Source organism: Macaca nemestrina, chromosome 18 (assembly GCF_043159975.1).
Source record: "Macaca nemestrina isolate mMacNem1 chromosome 18, mMacNem.hap1, whole genome shotgun sequence".
Taxonomy (NCBI): domain Eukaryota; kingdom Metazoa; phylum Chordata; class Mammalia; order Primates; family Cercopithecidae; genus Macaca; species Macaca nemestrina.
In genome coordinates, this window is record NC_092142.1 from 23,110,690 (window position 1) to 23,129,318 (window position 18,629).

An 18,629-nucleotide genomic window follows, 5' to 3' on the forward strand; every position below is an offset into this window, starting at 1 on the left:
AACCTCTTCCCGGGTCCTGGGGTCTATGAATTCTCAGGGCCCAGCTCTCACACATGCCCTTCGCTGGGCTCCTGTCCTCCCTCACCTGTAACCACCAGATCCTGCCCCCAAACCAAACGCCATTGATCCTCTTCCTGCTTTAGCTTCTACTTCTCTCTACTCCAATGCCTGAGCTTAAAGCTGTGCCAGGACAGTGCTCCTCTCTGCATCCTGACTTCATCCTTACAGTCTACATGTCTTCACCATTTTTCTTGGTTCCATCTTCTGCAGTGGGTGGGCAAGTCCAATCTCATTCTACTTTTCTCAGATTTACTGATATGGGAAGATACTCCTAAGAAAATATGTGAGAAGAACAGCACGATCCCAGTTTTGTAAAGCCATTTGTATGCGAAAGCACAGGGGAAAAAGAGCCTGGAAGGAAATATACAAAAATGCTAAATAGTGGTTATTTCTGGGAGCCAGCAATATGCTACTTACATGAATGTCCAAGCTCACTTTGTGATGCATGTATGACATGGGGTGCCAGCAGATTCATTTTCAGTGTGGAGTCTTCCTTGGGGAAAATTCTTGATTCCTTTTCCTTCTGTATTGCTTCTTAAAATCTCACCATGGCACCAATGTGTCTCTTGTGATCCTAAAATACCTACCAAAACCAACGGTAATAATAGCTGTAATATATCGAGTTCCTACCATACTCCAGGAACTGAACTAAGTGCTTTATGTCATTGCCTAATTAAAAGATTTATGTGTAAAGTGCTGAGAACAGCAACTGGCGTAATAACTGCCTCAACTGATTCTCATGGCAACTCCATGAAGTTACTATTATTATCTTCATTCTGTAGAAGAAGCAACTGAGGTTTGAAGAGGTAATTTGCCATAGGTACCACAACTAGTAAGTGGCTGAGTCAGGATTCATGCCCACGTGGGACACCAAAGACTGGGCTCCTACTAAATACATTTGGTTCAGGGATTGCAAACTCGAATATCTACAGGGCCAGGCAAGAATATAGAGCTAGGTGGGGACTTTGGCCAACTGGAGAGTTTACACTCAGTCTAAAGAGGGCTGCTGATGTCAGCTACGTCATCCAGGGATTCATTACTCCCGCATGGAAATGTGAGACAGAGGTCCCCGTTTTTGAAGAGAAACTGCAAATCAGTTTTTAATGTGAAATATTCAGAATTTTAAATTGCAGCAGCATAGGCCAGGGGCGGTGGCTCACGCCTGTCCTCCCAGCACTTTGGGAGACCGAGGCAGGCAGATTACCTGAGGTCAAGAGTTCAAGACCAGCCTGGCCAACATGGTGAAACCCTGTCTCTACTAAAAATACAAAAATTAGCCGGGCGTGGTGGCGGGCGCCTGTAATCCCAGCTACTCAGGAGGTTGAGGCAGGAGAATCACTTGAACCCAGGAGGTGGAGATTGCAGTAAGCTGAGATCGCACCACTGCACTCCAGCCTGGGTGACAGAGCAAGACTCCATCTCAAAATAAAATAAAAAAATAAAATAAAATAAAAAAATGCAGAAGCTTAATTTTTAAAAATAAAATATGCAAAAGAGTATTGCAGGTAAAACAAACACACACAGATAAAACCACAAAATGAAACAGTCTGCAACCCAGATTTGCCCCAGAAGCCAGTATTATCTACTTTAGAAACACCAGTCTAGATTATGTCTTCCATCCCAGGAAGGCCCAAACTCCCCTTTGCTTTCCATTTTTTCCTTCTTGGGACAGAAATCTTTAAACCAGGGACCAGCAAAATTGTTCTTTTTTTTTTTTTTTTTTTGAGACGGAGTCTGGCTCTGTCACCCAGGCTGGAGTGCAGTGGCGCGATCTCGGCTCACTGCAAGCTCCGCCTCCCGGGTTTACGCCATTCTCCTGCCTCAGGCTCCCGAGTAGCTGGGACTACAGGCGCCCGCCACCTCGCCCGGCTAGTTTTGTGTATTTTTTAGTAGAGACGGGGTTTCACCGTGTTAGCCAGGCTGGTCTCGATCTCCTGACCTCGTGATCCGCCCGTCTCGGCCCCCCAAAGTGCTGGGATTACAGGCTTGAGCCACCGCGCCCAGCCAGCAAAATTGTTCTTAAAGAGCCAGAGAGTAAATATTTTCAGCTTTGCTGTCTCTGTGGCAAATACTGAACTCTGTGATAGTGGCATCAACATGTTTTATTCTCTTTAGTTCTCAAAATGGCTTCATGAGGAGCCTAATGTTATAATCAGGAAATTGAAGCAATATAAACAAATGGGCATGATTGTGTTTCAATAAAACTTTATTTTCTGAGGCTGAAATCTGAATTTCACATTTTTTTACAGGTCACAAATAATATTCTTCTTTCAATTTTTTTTTCAACCATCTAAATATGCAAAAACCATTCTTAGCTCACGGGCCATACAAACATGGGTAGTAGTAAGTTGCTTTAGAACATTAAAAACTGGTGACTGCAGGCCAGGCGCAGTGGCTCACACCTGTAATCCCAGCACTTTAGGAGGCTGAGGCAGGTGGATCAGCTGAGGCCAGGAGTTCAAGACCAGCCTGGACAACATGGCAAAACGCTGTCTCTACTAAAAATGCAAAATTAGCTGGGCATAGTGGCGCATGCCTGTAGTCCCAGCTACTCGGGAGGCTGAGGCAGGAGAGTCACTTGAACTGGGGAGGTGGAGGTTGCAGTGAGCTGAAATTACACGACTGCACTCCAGCCTCGGTGACAAGAGCGAAACTCTGCCTAAAAGACAAACAAACAACAACAACAACAAAACTAGTGACTGTGTCTCCAGGAGTTTCGGGTATTTGCTGGTTCTAAGTCTTAGTCTCAAGCTGCCTGAAGCCACCATGAATAGGCCCATTTTGCAAGCAGATGCCCACACGTATGTGGTTCCTAATTCCCTCAATAATTTTGACTGGTCTGTATTTAGTAGTGTTCCCATTCCATCTTCACCTGAACACTTTCTTCCTTTGAAATCTTTCGTGGAATTCAAGTATGGAAAACAGCAAATAACGAGGAGTATGGATATCAACTAACAATGGACGGTGTCACTGCCAACACCCCTCCCCTGCCCAGGTGCCCCTGGCACGTGCCATGGGGAAGCATAGTTAACGGAGAAGCCACTGGTCCAGTTCATTGCCAACATCAATAGTAGGGGGTGGGCTATAAAATGATCATGAAGCCGCCAGGCAAAGAACTTAGCTCACAACACTGAGACTTGTTGAAGAGAGTGCAATTCATAATAATAGTTAGGCACTTTATCTCTGGGGTCAGCTAGTAAATGTCTAACTGTGTCCTTGAGTTAATCAGTGACTTGGCTAAGCTTCAATTTCTTCCTTGTATTAATAACCTTGCCTCATTATAACATTAGGCACCTCAGGCCGGGCACGGTGGCTCACGCCTATAATCCCAGAACTTTGGGAGGCCAAGATGGGCAGATCACAAGGTCAGGAGATTGAGACCATCCTGGCTAACACGGTGAAACCCCCGTCTCTACTAAAAATACAAAAACAAAATTAGCCGGACGTGGTAGTGGGCGCCTGTAGTCCCAGCTACTTGGGAGGCTAAGGCAGGAGAATGGTGTGAACCCGGGAGGCAGAGCTTGCAGTGAGCAGAGATCATGCCACTGTACTCCAGCCTGGGCGACAGAGCGAGACTCTGTCTCAAAAAAAAAACAAAAAATAAAAAAATAAAAAATAACATTAGGCACCTCGTAAAGTCATTTAGATAGCTAAAGAGGATAAAACAGGTGAATGTGGCTGGGCGCAGTGACTCCCACCTGTAATCCCAGCACTTTGGGAGGCTGAGGTGGGTGGTTCACCTGAGATCAGGGGTTCAAGACCAGCCTGGCCAACATGGTGAAACCACGTTTCTACCAAAAATACAAAAATTAGCCAGGCGTGGTGGCGGGCGCCTGTAACCCCAACTACTTGGGAGGCTGAGGCACAAGAATTGCTTGAACCTGGGAGGAGGAGGTTGCATCAAGTTGAGATCGTGCCACTGCACTCCAGCCTGGGCAATAGAGCGAGACTCAGTCTCAGAAAAAAAAAAAACATAAATGCTTAGAATGGCACCTGGTGTATAGTAGGTGCACACGTGTGTTACTTATTATGATTTCTTATCCAGTCAACTGGAAGGGGATGGGGCGTAAAACCAAACAGGAATATATAAATGAAACTGTAAACTATGAACAAGCATAAATAAGGCCTTTTTTTTTTTTTCAATATCAGGGAAGAAGTTATGGGTCTGTCTTTTTTCTAGGAATTTCCTTGAGTCTTCTTTCCTGAACCTCCTTCCTGGTTCTGAGTCTATTCTTTGCCTGGTAAGCAGAGAATCAGAACCAAGGAGATGTTCTACATATTCGAAGGCATTTATTGTGAAATGGCTCTGGCCTGGAGCCTACTTATAGAAGAAATTAAATATATGACACTCTTATTTTTATGAGATCATAATAGACATCATGATAGTAGCCATAATAATAATGACTACTATTCATAGTGTAATGGTGAAACCACAGCCTTTGAAACCTGGCTCCAAAAATCAATTCCGTCACTCACCAGCTGTGACACCATCTCCTCTGTGATTTTCCATTGTCTCATTACCAAATGTTAATATTAATAGCCTCTACCTCCTGGGGTGGTAAACAGGGTAAATGAGATAAGGGATATAAGGTTTCAGCTATGTGCCTGGCCAATCGGAAGCACTTAATAAGTGTCAGCCATTATTAAGACATGCCTAGAGCTTTGCAAAAATTATCTCATGTTCATGTATAGCCTTATTTCATTCTTATAATAATGGCTCTGAAATACCAAGGCAGCTCTGTCTGATTCTGAACGTTGTCCATTTTCCACGACATCACGATGCCCGCCTGCCCCCCACCACCCACCCCGCCACATTCCACTCCAGCTACACAGACAGGGAAAGGGACAAGAATGCATAATTTCTGGAAAATTCATTTTCCTTTAAAAGAACTAGCAGAGCTATTAACTGCCCCCAGAGACTGGTTAACTGTCTAGTTAACCAATACCCAAAATGATGATTAAACATCCACACCTCGGCTGGGCAAGGTGGCTTATGCCTGTAATCCCAGCACTTTGGGAGGCCGAGGCGGGTGGATCACCTGAGGTCAGGAGTTCGCGACCAGTCTGGTCAACATGGTGAAACCCCATCTCTACTAAAAATACAAAAATTAGCCAGGCGTGGTGCCAGGTGCCTGTAATCCCAGCTACTCTGGAGGCTGAGGCAGGAGAATCTCTTGAACCTGGGAAGCAGAGGTTGCAGTAAGCTGAGATCGTGCCATTGCACTCCAACCTGGGCGACAAGAACAAAACTCTGTCTCAAATAAAACAAAACAAAACAAAACAAAAGTCAGCCAATGTGGACAAATGTTCAAGATGCACGTTCAGCAAATCTGAGGCTCCTGAAGGGGTGAACCTCATAGCGAGGGACAGTGAGCTGTGATCCTTTGGGAGGGCAGAGAAGGAAAGGGAGGGTCCTGTGGTCAGATATGAACATCGCTGGGGGGAGAGGACTATTCTGGAATGCCTGGATTCAGCTCTTGGTTGGAATGCCGGTTCTATTTAGGTTGGTGCAAAAGTAATTACACAATTGCACAAGGAGATCAAGATCATCCTGGCTAACACGGTGAAACCCCATCTCTAATTGCACAGTTACTTTTGCACCAACCTGAATAACTAAAGTAATTGCACAATTACTTCTGCATCAACCTAAATAACTACTTAGCAGAGTGATGTGAAGAAAAATTCTTAAGCCCTGTTTCCTCATTGGTAAAATGAGCAGAAAAAAACTGATATACTTGAATTCTACCTGCTTTTACCTTCACTGACTGGAGGAGAGGGGAAAGATAAGATCGTCCTCATAATTAGTGTTTATGTTTCATGGTGTTTTTGCCCTTGTAAAGTGGATCCCAACATCCTGCAAAATCTAAAAAGCAGCACATTTCCATCTCCCACTTGGTACTGTTTATCTTTGGCCTCCACTCATCTCTTTTTTGTGCCCTAAAGAAGCCCGCTGTTGGTGACTGATCCCACTGGCTCATGACTGTAATCCTAGCACTTTGGGAGGCTGAGGCAGGAGGATCGCTTGTGGCCAGGAGTTTGAGGCCAGCCTGGGCAAGATAGTGAAACCTTTTGTTCTCACTGTCAAAAAATGTTTAATTAGCCAGGCATAGTGGCACACGCCTATAGTCCCAGCTACTTGGGAGGCTGGGGTGAGAGGATCACTTGAGCCCAAGAGTTCAAGACTGCAGTGAGCCATGATTGTACCACTGCACTCCAATCTGGGCCACAGAATGAGACCCTGTCTCTAATAAAAAATAAAGGTGCTCTTGGGCCTACCAGCCGAACAACCCTACCGCCCCCAACAGCCAGAGGTGAGGACCCAGGTTGGGCCCCCGGAGCTCTGTCTCCTCCCCCAGGCTCAGAACCCTTATCTGTTTCCACAGGGGCTTTCCGAGGTGTGTGCAAGAAAATCGATCACTTCCCTGAAGATGCTGACTACGAACAGGACACAGCTGAGTATCTCCTGCGTAAGTTCCCCGGCTTTTGGAGTTTCTCTGGGAGGAAGGGATGGGCCCCTGCCATCACCCAGCTGCCTCTGAGTTGGAGGTTCCTCAGCATCCATCCCTAGAGATGGACAAGTGCAAAGAAGCCCCACACAGAGACATTCATGTGGTTCTGAGAGCTAAGCCCCTTTAGTGTCAGTGAATTAGAAACAGAAAGAAGAAGCAGGGAGTGGGGTGGGGAATTGTTCATGCCTGTATTCCCAGCACTCTGGGAGGCAGAGGCCAGAAAGGATCGCTTGAGCTCAGGAGGTCGAGATCAGCCTGGGCAATATAGCAGGACCCCATCTCTACAAAAAATTAAAAAATTAGCTGCTTGTGGTGGCACACACCTGGCCTCCTAGCTACTCAGGAGGCTGAAGTGGGAGGATCATTGGAGCCCAGAGGATTGAGGCTGCAGTGAGCTATGATCATACCACTGCTATCCAGCCTGTGTGACTGAGTGAGACCCTGTCTCTGAAAAGAAAGAGGAGGAGAAAGAAAAGGAGAAAGAGAAAGAGAAAGAAAAAGAGAAAAAGAGAGGAAAAGAAAGAGAAGGGAGGAAGGCAGGAAGGGAAGGAGGGAGGGAGGGAGGGAGGGAGGAAGGAAAAGAGACGGAAAAGTAGGTGAGTCAAAACTGAAAAGTTCTTTTTAGTCAGTTTAGGAGAAAAATCTAAGGAACTTTCGCCAACTTGAATGCAGGTTTTCACCTTCCCGGGAGGGGATTGGACGTGCTAATGGCAGAGTGCTAATGGGTGAGGTGAGATGCTAATGTGTGAGGTCCCAAGGGGCAACGCCTAGGAGAATAAATACAAACCCAAGTTCACCTCTCCTTTGACTTCCCTCCAATTTCAATCCTACTGGGATAGGACCAATGTCTCTGTAGGATTTTTCCAAACTCGGTAACCTGGATATGACATGAACTGTCACAACTACAGCGTGTAGGAGCCAAGAGAGTGTGGTGGCTTGGAGCCAAGGCCTCTGGAATCTGGGCTTTGACCCTTGTTTGACTTTACTAGCTGGGCTGGACCTGGGACAAGTGGCTTTACCTCTCTAGTTCCTAACTTCCTTCATTTTTTTCTGAAATGGAGGTTATAATGCCATCCACCTGACAGGGTCATGAAAATTAAGTAAACTAACGCATATTACACTTAGCTTAGGGCCCAACACACAGTCAGGAGACAATATGCATTAGCTCCCATTTCTTGCATGGGATTAGCAATAGCAAAATTCACTGCAGAGATGAGCCTTCTATTGGTCGAGGCACAGAGAGAACCTGATTTGGGATTTCCGTGTAATTTCTTCAGCAAGTATGTGTGTTGAGTTCACTCAAAAGGATAATGAGGCCAAGTGCAATGGCTCACACCTGTAATCCCAGCACTTTAGGAGGCCAAGATGGGGGGATCACTTGAAGCCAGGAGTTCAAGACCAGTCTGGGCAACATAGCAAGTCACCAACTCTACATAATTTTTTTTTTTTTTAATTATCCAGGCATGGTAGTGCACACCTTTAGTCCCAGCTACTCGGGAGGCTGAGGTGGGAGGATTGCTTCAGCCCAGGAAGCTGAGGCTGCAGTGAGCCATGATTGTGCCTTTGCACTAATCAATAATATTGATTAGTGATTGGCTATAGGGTGTGGAGGATAGTGTCAGATGCAGCATTATTAGGTTAATTTATGCTACTTGTGGCAAAAGCAAGCATTGTCAAGAGATGAGCACGCAGCTCAAAGAGGAGGGAAGGACGTGATACTGCCTCATTTTAATGTCTCTCTGGGCCTGATCATTAAAAGGACTTGCATTACTCAGATAAACGCTGTTTTCTTTTCTCACTCCTCACATCAGCAGCTCAAAAAGATTCAGTGTGGAGAGCAAAATTAGCCACACTTAGAGATGTAGCTTGACCAAATTTTGAGAGATGACACAGATTACTTGCATCTTCTCAATAGAGAATGGTGTTAGTCACCAGTGGGGTTTTACCAGAATGCCCATATATTTTCTTTTCTTTTTTTTTTTTTGTTGTTGTTGTTGTTTTTTGAGATGGAGTCTCGCTCTGTCGCCCAGGCTGGAGTGCAGTGGCCGGATCTCAGTTCACTGCAAGCTCCGCCTTCCGGGTTTACGCCATTCTCCTGCCTCAGGCTCCCGAGTAGCTGGGACTACAGGCGCCCGCCACCTCGCCCGGCTAGTATTTTGTATTTTTTAGTAGAGACGGGGTTTCACCGTGTTAGTCAGGATGGTCTCGATCTCCTGACCTCGTGATCTGCCCGTCTCGGCCTCCCAAAGTGCTGGGATTACAGGCTTGAGCCTCCGCGACCGACTTATTTTCTTTGTTTTTCTTTCCTATGTTGATAAAACATTTTGACGTTTGCCCTGTCAGAGACTAAACAGAACTGTGACTTCTACTTCACAACTTGTATAGCTGATTTTAAGTTCTTCGGAGAGGCCCATAACTTTTCTGACAAAGTATTTTTCTCTGGTCTGGGAAGATGGCTCTTCCTCTCTTCTCACCCCTAGCCCATGGTCCACCTAAGCTTCACCAGTAGCAGCAGAATTTGGCTAAGGTTAAGGAGAGGACTTAACGAGCACACAGATTTCCTGCTGAGAGTTTTGGAATTCCTGATCCAGCCTGATCCAGCCACGTAGGGCTGGGAGCGCATTTCCGCAGGGTTCTCCCTGCCCTGGTATTCACTCTGCCATTCCCTGTCCTGACCCACAACCCTGGTGGGACTGGGATTGTTTTCTACTATTTCCTCTTTCTCCTGTGCTCTTTGGGGTAGGCTACAGCATAAACCCATAGCAGCGTAACTGGAAAGGGGTCCAGATCCAGACCCTAAGACAGGGTTCTTGGATCTCACACAAGAAAGATTCAGGGTGAGTCCACAAAGTAGAGTGAAAGCAAGTTTATTCGAGAAGTAAAGAAACAAAAGAATGGCTACTCCATCAACAGAGCAGTGGCATGGACCACTTGACCTAGCATATTATAGTTATTTCTTGATTAATGGTAAATAGGAGGCGAATTATTCATGAGTTTTCCAGGAAAGGGGCAGGCGATTCCAGGAACTGAGGGTTCCTCCCCATTTTAGACCATAGGGTAACTTCTGACATTGCCATGGCATCTGTAAAGTGTCATGGTGCTGGTGGGAGTGTCTCTTCACATGCTAATGTATTATAATTAGCATATAATGAGCAGTGAGGACAACCAGAGGTCACTTTCATCATCATCTTGGTTTTGGCGGGTTTGGGCTGGCTTCTTTATTGCCTCCTGTTGTACAGCAGAGCCTTTGTGACCTATATCTTGTGTTGACCCCTATCTCATCCTGTGCTTGGGAACGCAGCCCAGCAGGTCTCAGCCTCATTTTACCCAGCCCTTATTCAAGATGGAGTCGCTCTGTTTCCAACGCCTCTGACAGCAGAAAGTTCAAAGCCCACAGATTCTGTTGACTAGAGACTCCCACAACACAGCACTGGACTCAGAAAGTCCTACTCAGACTCCAGTGGTGGGGCTACACTAGAACAAGCTTGTGTCCCCACCCTTAAGACCTTAACTTAGCTCCATATAGTTTGGGGAGGAGAAACAGGGAAGGAAGACAGTAAAAACCTCTTTGATCTGAAGTCACCATGTGTCCACTGGGCTAAAACAAATGCAAGATGGACTTCCACTGACTTAGGAGAAAATGGCAGCAGCAGATTTCCTGTTTGAGGCAGACACTTATAGCCAGAGTTGACAGAATCTGCTTGCGTCTCATTTGTGGGGCAAAGAGTGGGATCTCCCCACCAATGGGTTCCCAAATGATGATTGCACCACTTGGGAAACAGTCACATTTACATATCTCCTATCCACATGTTTCAAACATAAACCTTTTTTTTTTTAATGGGGTCTTGCTCTGTCATTCATGCTGCAGTGCAGTGGCACGATCATATCTCACTGCACCCTCAAATTCCTAGGCTCAAGCCTCCTGAGTAGCTGGGACTACAGGCACCCACAACCACCATGTCTGGCTAATTTCTTTTTACATTTTTTGTAGAGTTGGGGTCCCCCTATGCCTTGCCCAGGCTGGTCTCAAATTCCTATCCTCAAACGATCCACCTGCCTTTGCCTCCCAAAGTGCTGAGATTACAGGCATGAGCACTGTGGCAGGCCCAAATATCCACTTTTGTGGAACCAACACAGTTCCATAGCTTCAAACATTCAGATCATTTTCTTAGGGCACACATCAAAGGTTAATCATCCTTTGATTTTTTAAAAGGTATTCACTTTTTATTAATTACACTCATTACATTGAATATTCAAGCGATTCTTGTCAATATGCAATGCAAATGATCCCTTTAAAGGTTAGTCCACAAGTCCCAAACAGGTGCTTGAAACCACTGGAGGAGACCCGCCCCTAATATTTGCAAGGGCCCAAGGCAAGAATCCAACTGGAAACCCATGGGTCATCTGTGTACATTTTTACAAATTATAACTAAGTTGTGCCCACAGCTGGGCCCATTAAAAATAAGCTACACTCACATACAGAACCCCAGAGCTCACTCCCTGGGATGGCCCCCTCGATCTAGGAGCTAAAGGAACCAGGAGCCAGCTCTGCCTCCTGCAAGCCTGCATAATAGAACTGCAGGACTTTGCAGCAGGCCAGAACTCAGCAAGGACACTAATCATGCCTAATTAAAGTTAAGGGTTGATATAGCCAGGAAGGAAAACAGGAGGGGCAAGGAATAGGAGTTGGGTGACAGGCAGCAGGTGCATTTCATTTCATTGAAACTTACACATGTAAGTTTCTCAAGCTTCAGTTCATGGGCATCCAGCCTATTAGAAAATTGGGCCAGTTTCAGCCAGGCATGGTTACATGCCTGCTCACACCTGTAACCCCAGCACTTTGGGAGGCCAAAGCGGGTGGATCACATGAGGTCAGGAGTTCGAGACTAACCTGACCAATATGGTGAAACCCAGTCTCAACTAAAAATACAAAAATTAGAGTGGCATGGTGGCATGTGCCTGTAGTCCCAGCTACTCGGGAGGTTGAGACAGGAGAATTGCTTGAACCCATGCAGTAGAGGTTGCAGTGAGCCGAGATCACACTATTGCACTCTAGCCTGGGTGACAGAGGGAAATTCCATGAAGAAAAGAAGAGAAGAGAAGAGAAGAGAAAAGAAGAGAAGAGAAGAGAAGAGAAGGGAAGAGAAGAGAAGAGAGAGAGAAGGAGAAAGAAAGAAAGAAAGAAAGAAAGAAAGAAAGAAAGAAAGAAAGAAAGAAAGAAAGAAAGAAAGAAAGAAAGAAAGAAAGAAAGAGAGAGAAAGAAAAGAAAGAAAGAAAGAAAGAAAGAAAGAAAGAAAGAAAGAAAGAAAGAAAGAAAGAAAGAAAGAAAGAAAGAAAGAAAAGAAAAGAAAGAGAAAAAGGAAGGAAGGAAGGAAGGAAGGAAGGAAGGAAGGAAGGAAGGAAGGAAGGAAGGAAGGAAGGAAGGAAGGATTGGGCAGTTTCAAAACCAGAGCAAAATCCCTTCCATCTTCTCTTTTTTTTTTTTTTTTTTTTTTTTTTTTGAGATGGAGTCTCACTCTGTCGCCCAGGCTGGAGTGCAGTGGCGCAATCTCGGCTCACTGCAAGCTCCACCCCCCGGGTTCACGCCATTCTCCTGCCTCAGTCTCCCGAGTAGCTAGGACTACAGGTGCCTGCTACCTCCCCTGGCTAATTTTTTGTATTTTTAGTAGAGATGGGGTTTCACTGTGTTAGCCAGGATGGTCTCCATCTCCTGACCTCCTCACACCTGTGTGCCTTCAGCCCCCCCACTTCAGGCCTCCCCCTTCATCCCTCCTAGGCCCACAGGTTAAATAAGTTACCAAATTTTCAGAAAACTGAAAACACAAACAAGCAAACAATGAAAGTGCAGTAGCAAATGAAAATGACCGGAGCTAAACAGGCAGAAAAACACCTAGTGAATATAGAGGTTAAAGGCTTGAACACTGACTAACGTGAACTAATCTTTGAACCCCTGAACCAAAATAAACTCGTGTCCCTCCCTGGCCCACATACCTCGTATGTGTCGTTGGTCAGGAGAAGCTCCTCCATTCGCTCAGCACCTAAGACCAAACACAACCAGCAGCCCACGGCCAATCCATCAGTGGATTCTGTTGGCTTTACTTTCAAAATATAAAGTACTCCCTGAATCTGGCTACATCTTACCACCTCAGGTCTACCCTCACCCAGTCCAAGCTATGAAGGGCTCTTGCCTGGGTTATGGGGTTTTTGTTGTTGTTGTTGTTGTTTGTTTGTTTGTTTGTTTGAGACAAGGTCTCACTCTGTTGCCCAGGCTGGAGTGCGGTGGTACGATCTTGGCTCACTGCAGCCTCCACCTCCTGGGCTCAAGTCATCCTCCCACCTCAGCCCCCCAAGCAGCTGAGAATACAAGCACACACCACCATGCCTGGCTGATTTTTTATTTTTTAGTAGAGATGGGGTTTTGCCATGTTGCCCAGGCTGATCTCAAATTCCTGACCTCAGGTGATCCTCCCGCCTCAGCCTCCCAAAGTGCTGGGATTACAGGCGTAGGATTCTTGTGGTCCTACCTGTTACACAGGGCTTGGCCCTCCGAAGGGCCCCACCCTTGGTTCCATGCTCTGCTGTCACTATCTTGAAATTCTTAACAATTCTGAAACAAGAGGCCTCACTGTTTTTTGTTTGTTTGTTTGTTTGTTTGTTTTGAGACAGAGACTTGCTCTGTCACCCAGGCTGGAGTGTAATGGCACAATCTCGGCTCGCTGCAATCTCCACTTCCTGGGTTCAAGCAGTTCTCCTCCCTCAGCCTCCCAAGTAGCTGGGATTACAGGTGCCCTCCACGACGCCCAACTGATTTTTGTATTTTTAGTAGAGACAGGTTTCACCATGTTGGCCAGGCTGGTCTTGAACTCCTGACCTCAGGCGATCCACCCACCTCTGCCTCCCAAAGTGTTAGGATTACAGGTGTGAGCCACCATGCCCACCTAGGCCTCACATTTTTGTGTTGCACAAGGCCCTGTAAATTATGTAGCTGGTCCTGCCTGTCATTGCTACTAGAGCATAAGCCCCATGAGGACAGGACCCCTGGCTCCTTAGTAAACCAATGAGCATGGAATTTATTCAGCTGATGTATTCTGGCCTGTATCCACCAGAAAATACTCTTATACTGGATGGGTAAATACTGGGACCTCAACCACATGGGGCCCCTCTCCCATGACCTTAGGGCCTTCCATGATCCAGAAAGTATTTAGTAAGAAGCTGACACAGGGACCTCCAGGACTCTGCTTCGACTCCTCAGCCGGTGTCCCTTCTGAAGGGCAGTGCCTGTGCCCTTGCGGTGCTTAAACATGTCAGCTCTGACTGCAGCACCCGCCACAGCACCTAGCATCTATTAGGTGCTCAGGAACTGTTTGTCAAATGAATAAGCAAATTCATTTGTTCATTCCTGACTAAATGGGTATTCAATGGGTGTTGTCACACTCTCTACTATGCAAATGTAGATGCGTGCAGGGAAAGATTTTGCATTTTAATGAGCAGCATGTGGTCTGATGGGAGTCCCTGTATACAGGGCTGGCTGCATCATTTGCAGAGTCTAGTGTGAAATGAAAATCCTGGGCGCTTAGGCCGGGCCCAGTGGCTCATGCCTGTAATCCCAACAGTTTGGGAAGTTGAGGCGGGAAGATTGCTTGAGGCCAGGAGTTCTAGACCAGCCTGGGTAACTTAGCGAGACCCCATCTCTACAAAAACTACAAAAATCAGCCACGCATGGTGGCACATGCCTGTAGTCCCAGCTACTTGAGAGGCTGAGGCAGGAGGATTGCCTGAGCCTGGAAGGTGAGGCTACGGTGAGCCATGATTTCACCACTGCACTCCAGCCAGAGTGACAGAATAAGCACCATCTCAAAAAACCCCAGACAAAAACCAAAACAGAACAAAAAACTTTTAATTTTTTCTGCCATCTCTCTTGATCTATCATGGTGTTTTCTATTTGCCATTTAATATCACACTCTTTGGGTTCAGGGACACTCCCTGGTGAGTGCAAACCCTCCCAGGGACCTGGGGCTTGCACCCAACTCTGACTCTCCCTGTGTCCATGCCTGGGCTCCCACCAAGGGGAAAGCAGGGGCAATAGTCGCTGGGCTGAGGAGGGAGAATGGGTGTTTGAGAGCCTTTTCCAGGGAGGCAGGGAGGTGGGAAGGTGTTGGTGATAGGTGGGGAAGTAGGGAGTGGGGTTCCACATAAGTCAAGTCTCCAAGCCCCAGCGCGTGTGTCATTGTCCCATCCGACTTCACTTACAAAACACACATTCCATTATAAAATTGTTAAGACTCTCAGGATGGTGACTGCAGAGCATCAACCCCAAGGGCTAAGACTCCTTCTAAGCACAGGCCCTGAGCGCCTGGTCTCATGCTCATGTTAGACATAGGCTCTGTTCTCCTCCTGTGCTGCCCTCCTCTCAGGTACCCCTGTGCTTGCAGTGGGAGGACCCCAGGGGCTGGCTGGGCACAGGCAGAAGCCTCTCTCCTTCTCTCCGCAGGAGCTGTGAGGGCCTCCAGTGTCTTCCCCATCCTCAGTGTCACGCTGCTGTTCTTCGGCGGGCTCTGCGTGGCAGCCAGCGAGTTCCACCGCAGCAGACACAATGTCATTCTCAGCGCGGGCATCTTTTTTGTCTCTGCAGGTGAGTGTCTGGCCCCAGCCCTGAGATCTTCACAGATACCAAACCGAAGCCAGGGCCACGTGGAGGAGGCAATGCTATTCAGGGCTCCCTCCAGGGAAGGAGCAAGAAAATGCTCCAGTTGTGCTAAGGATGAGAACTCAAAGAATTTCATTAGAACCGAAGATGCCAAAACTCTAGCTGAAGCCGGCATGAAGGAAAAATGGGTAGGAAACAGCATGGCAGGATCAGCTGAGATTGAAACAGAGAGAGGGAAGAAGAAAGGGGCAGGAGAGAGAAAGAGAGAAGGAGAGAGAGATGTATAAGAGTGTACATACACGCTTGCTGCTTGCATACGTGGTACGTGTGAACTGATTGGGGAGACTAAAGCAGGAGGATTGTTTGAGTCCAGATGTTCGAGACCAGCCTGGGCAGCGTAGTGAGACCCTCATCTCTACAAAAAACAATTTTAATTAAAAAATTAGCTGGGTGTGGTGCTGCACACCTGTGGTCCCAGCTACTCAGGAAGCTGAGGTGGGAGGATCGCTTGAGCCCAGGACGTCAAGGCTACAGTGAGCCAAGACCTTGCCACTCCACTCCAGTCTGGGTGACAAAGTGAGGTCTCATCTCTAAAAAATAAATAAGTAAATGTAAAAATATAGAAGTGCATTTGTGTGTTCACTTGGGCATGTTCATGTACTATCTCTGGCCCTTCGAGATATGTGTTTGCCAGCTAATTATTGTTCAACCCTCTCTTACTCACCATTGTATACTCTCCTCCACTGTTCCTATGCCAATCAATACTCTGCCGTCACCCTGCAAAGTTTGAAAGTCATCACGAGAGTCCAGCCCCATCCAGCTTTTGAAGTGCTCAAATCCTCTTATCATTCCACGCATCTCTGGGAACAAGGTAAAGACCAGCAGCCCGAGATGCTCTGGGGCAAGACCTTATAGTCAATAGCAGCCCTGACCAGAAGAAGGCACAGGGTGGCAAGGACGCTGAGAGACAACCTTCAGAAAAGGGTCCTGTTCTCTGCCTTCTCTCACCTTCCTCCACCTCCATCCCTTCACTGGTGTCCTGTCTTCCTTGCGTCCCTCTGGGTTTTCATCCTTCATCCTTGCTTTCATCCCTTTACCATCTCTTCCTAGCCCACTCCTCTTGGGGTGGATCAGTGCCATCTGGATGAAATGCTTTAAAGAAGCAAAGAACAGGGCAGGGATGGAGGAAGACGGGGCTGGACTCTGGTGATGACTTTCAAACTTTGCAAGGTGATGGCAGAGTACTGATTGGGAAGGGGACAGTGGTGGACAGTATAAAATGGTGAGGAACAGTGGCTTGCAACCCCCCTGGATTTCAATCCTGGATCCACCAATCAGGCCCTTAGGAAATGTGATCATCTCTCTGTAATTTGGTTTCCTTGACTAGAACATGGCAAATAATAATAGTACCAACTGCAGCTGGGCTTGGTGGCTCGTGCCTACAATCTCAGCACTTTAGAAGGCCGAGGCAGAAGAATCACTTGAGCACAGGTCTTCAAGACTAGCCTGGGCAACATTGCGAGACCCGATCTGCACAAAAGTTTAAAACTTAGCTAGGCGTGGTGGTGGGTGCCTATAGTTCCAGCTAATCAGGAGTCTGAGGTGGGAGGATTGCTAGAGCCTGGGAGGCCAAGGCTGTAGTGAGCCATGATCACACCACTGCACTCCAGCCTGGGTGACAGAGCAAGACTCTGTCTCAAAATAGGTCATAATCATAATGATAATAGTACCAGCTGCATGGGGTTTGCTGGAAGGAGACTGTATTCGTTTGTTCTCACACTGCTAATAAAAACATACCCGAGACTGGGTAATTTATAAAGGAAAGAACTTTAATTGACTCACAGTTCCACATGGTTGGGGAGGCCTCACATGATGGTGGAAGGCGAAGGAGGAGCAAAGGCACGTCTTAACATGGCAGCAGGCAAGACAGCTTGTGCAGGAGAACTCCCCTTTATAAAATCATCAGATCACCCCTGTAATCCCAGCACTTTGGAAGCCTGAGGTGGGTGGATCCTGAGGTCAGGAGCTCAAGGCCATCCTGGCCAACATGGTGAAACCCGTCTCTACTAAAAATACAAAAATTAGCTGGGCGTGGTGTGTGCACACCTGTAGTCCCAGTTACTTGGGAGGCTGAGGCAGGAGAATCGCTTGAACCCAGGAGGCAGAGGTTGCAGTGAGTCAAGATCATGCCACTGCACTCCAGCCTGGTGACAGAGTGAGACTCTATCTAAACAAAAACAAAAACAAACAACAAAAACAAAGCCATCAGCTCTCATGAGACTTATTCATTACCACAAGAACAGTATGGGGAAAACTCTTCCCTTGATTCAATTATCTCCACCTGGCCCCACCCTTCACACATGGGGATTATTAAAATTCAAGGTGAGATTTGGGTGGGGACAGAGAGCCAAACCACATCAGAGACTGTACAGAGAAAGCACAATGTGATTTTCCAGTATTAGAAAAGTAGCAACAACACAGTTCCAAAATCTGGAGCCCCACAAGATCTTGCTTGAATTCCTTCTGCACTGCTTCCCCCTCCGTAAGATGAGAAAGGGAGACTGTCTAAAGCTGAGTCTCTGAGAACTGATTCAAGAAACAGACCAGAAAGAAAACTGCCATCTTGCCCCAGGGGAATGAGATCAGCCCACAGGTGGCAGTGGCCCCTACCTTGCTCTGTGTGGACAGATGTTAGCATCTGGCAAACCCAGGGACTTGTTTTGTCTTGAGGCACGCTCCTGTCACTGGTGGCCCCGTCCAGACCTCCCAGGTGCTTGGTCTTGGCCGCTCCAGAGGATCAGTTCCAGAGTCATGCTGATGTGAGAGTTTCCTGAGAATGAGAGAAGATCATTATTTTGTCCCCCAAGGGGATTGTTAGGGAAGAGTGTGTCACCAGCAACTTTCTTCTCACAAGAGGTATTGTGAGGGATGGCAGGTAGATTAGATATGTAGGAACTAGAAAGCGTGTGAGTCTGTGGAGGAAGCCTGATGGGAAGGCAGAGGCTTGGGGTCTAATCCCAGACCCTTCCACTGATCTCCCCAAAGAACCTGAAGATCTTGTTTTTCCACCTCTAAAGTGAAAGGATTGGAGGATTCACTACTCTCGAAGGCTCTTCTTTGCTCATCTACACTAAGGTTGATCATTTGAGGCAAGCAATTAACAACCCTTGAAATCCGTAAATAAGAGTGCCGGGGGAAAAAAAGAGAAAACAATCCTTTCTTGAGCACCTACTATGTGTCAGATACTATGCAGAATGCCCAAGAGCGTAAAGCTGTGAAGTCAGGCTGCCTGGTGCAAATCTAGCTCTACTAATTTCCTGTTGTGTGACCTTGGGCAAGTCACTTAACCTTTCTGTGCTTCCATTTATTTCCCCATCTGAAAAATGAGAATCATAACAGCCTCACCTCTTGAA

General features: G+C 46.9%; 1 protein-coding gene across 2 annotated transcripts in view; it reads left to right on the top strand.

Moving 5' to 3' along the window:
* LOC105485030 (calcium voltage-gated channel auxiliary subunit gamma 3) overlaps positions 1-18,629 on the top strand; it is a 109,223-nt gene that overhangs the window by 86,597 nt on the left and 3,997 nt on the right. For both annotated transcript variants that reach the window (XM_071084246.1, XM_011747192.2), the window contains exons 2-3: positions 6,444-6,527; positions 15,061-15,201. In XM_071084246.1, coding sequence (XP_070940347.1) covers positions 6,444-6,527; positions 15,061-15,201 — 225 coding nt within the window. The remainder of the gene's footprint in view (positions 1-6,443; positions 6,528-15,060; positions 15,202-18,629) is intronic.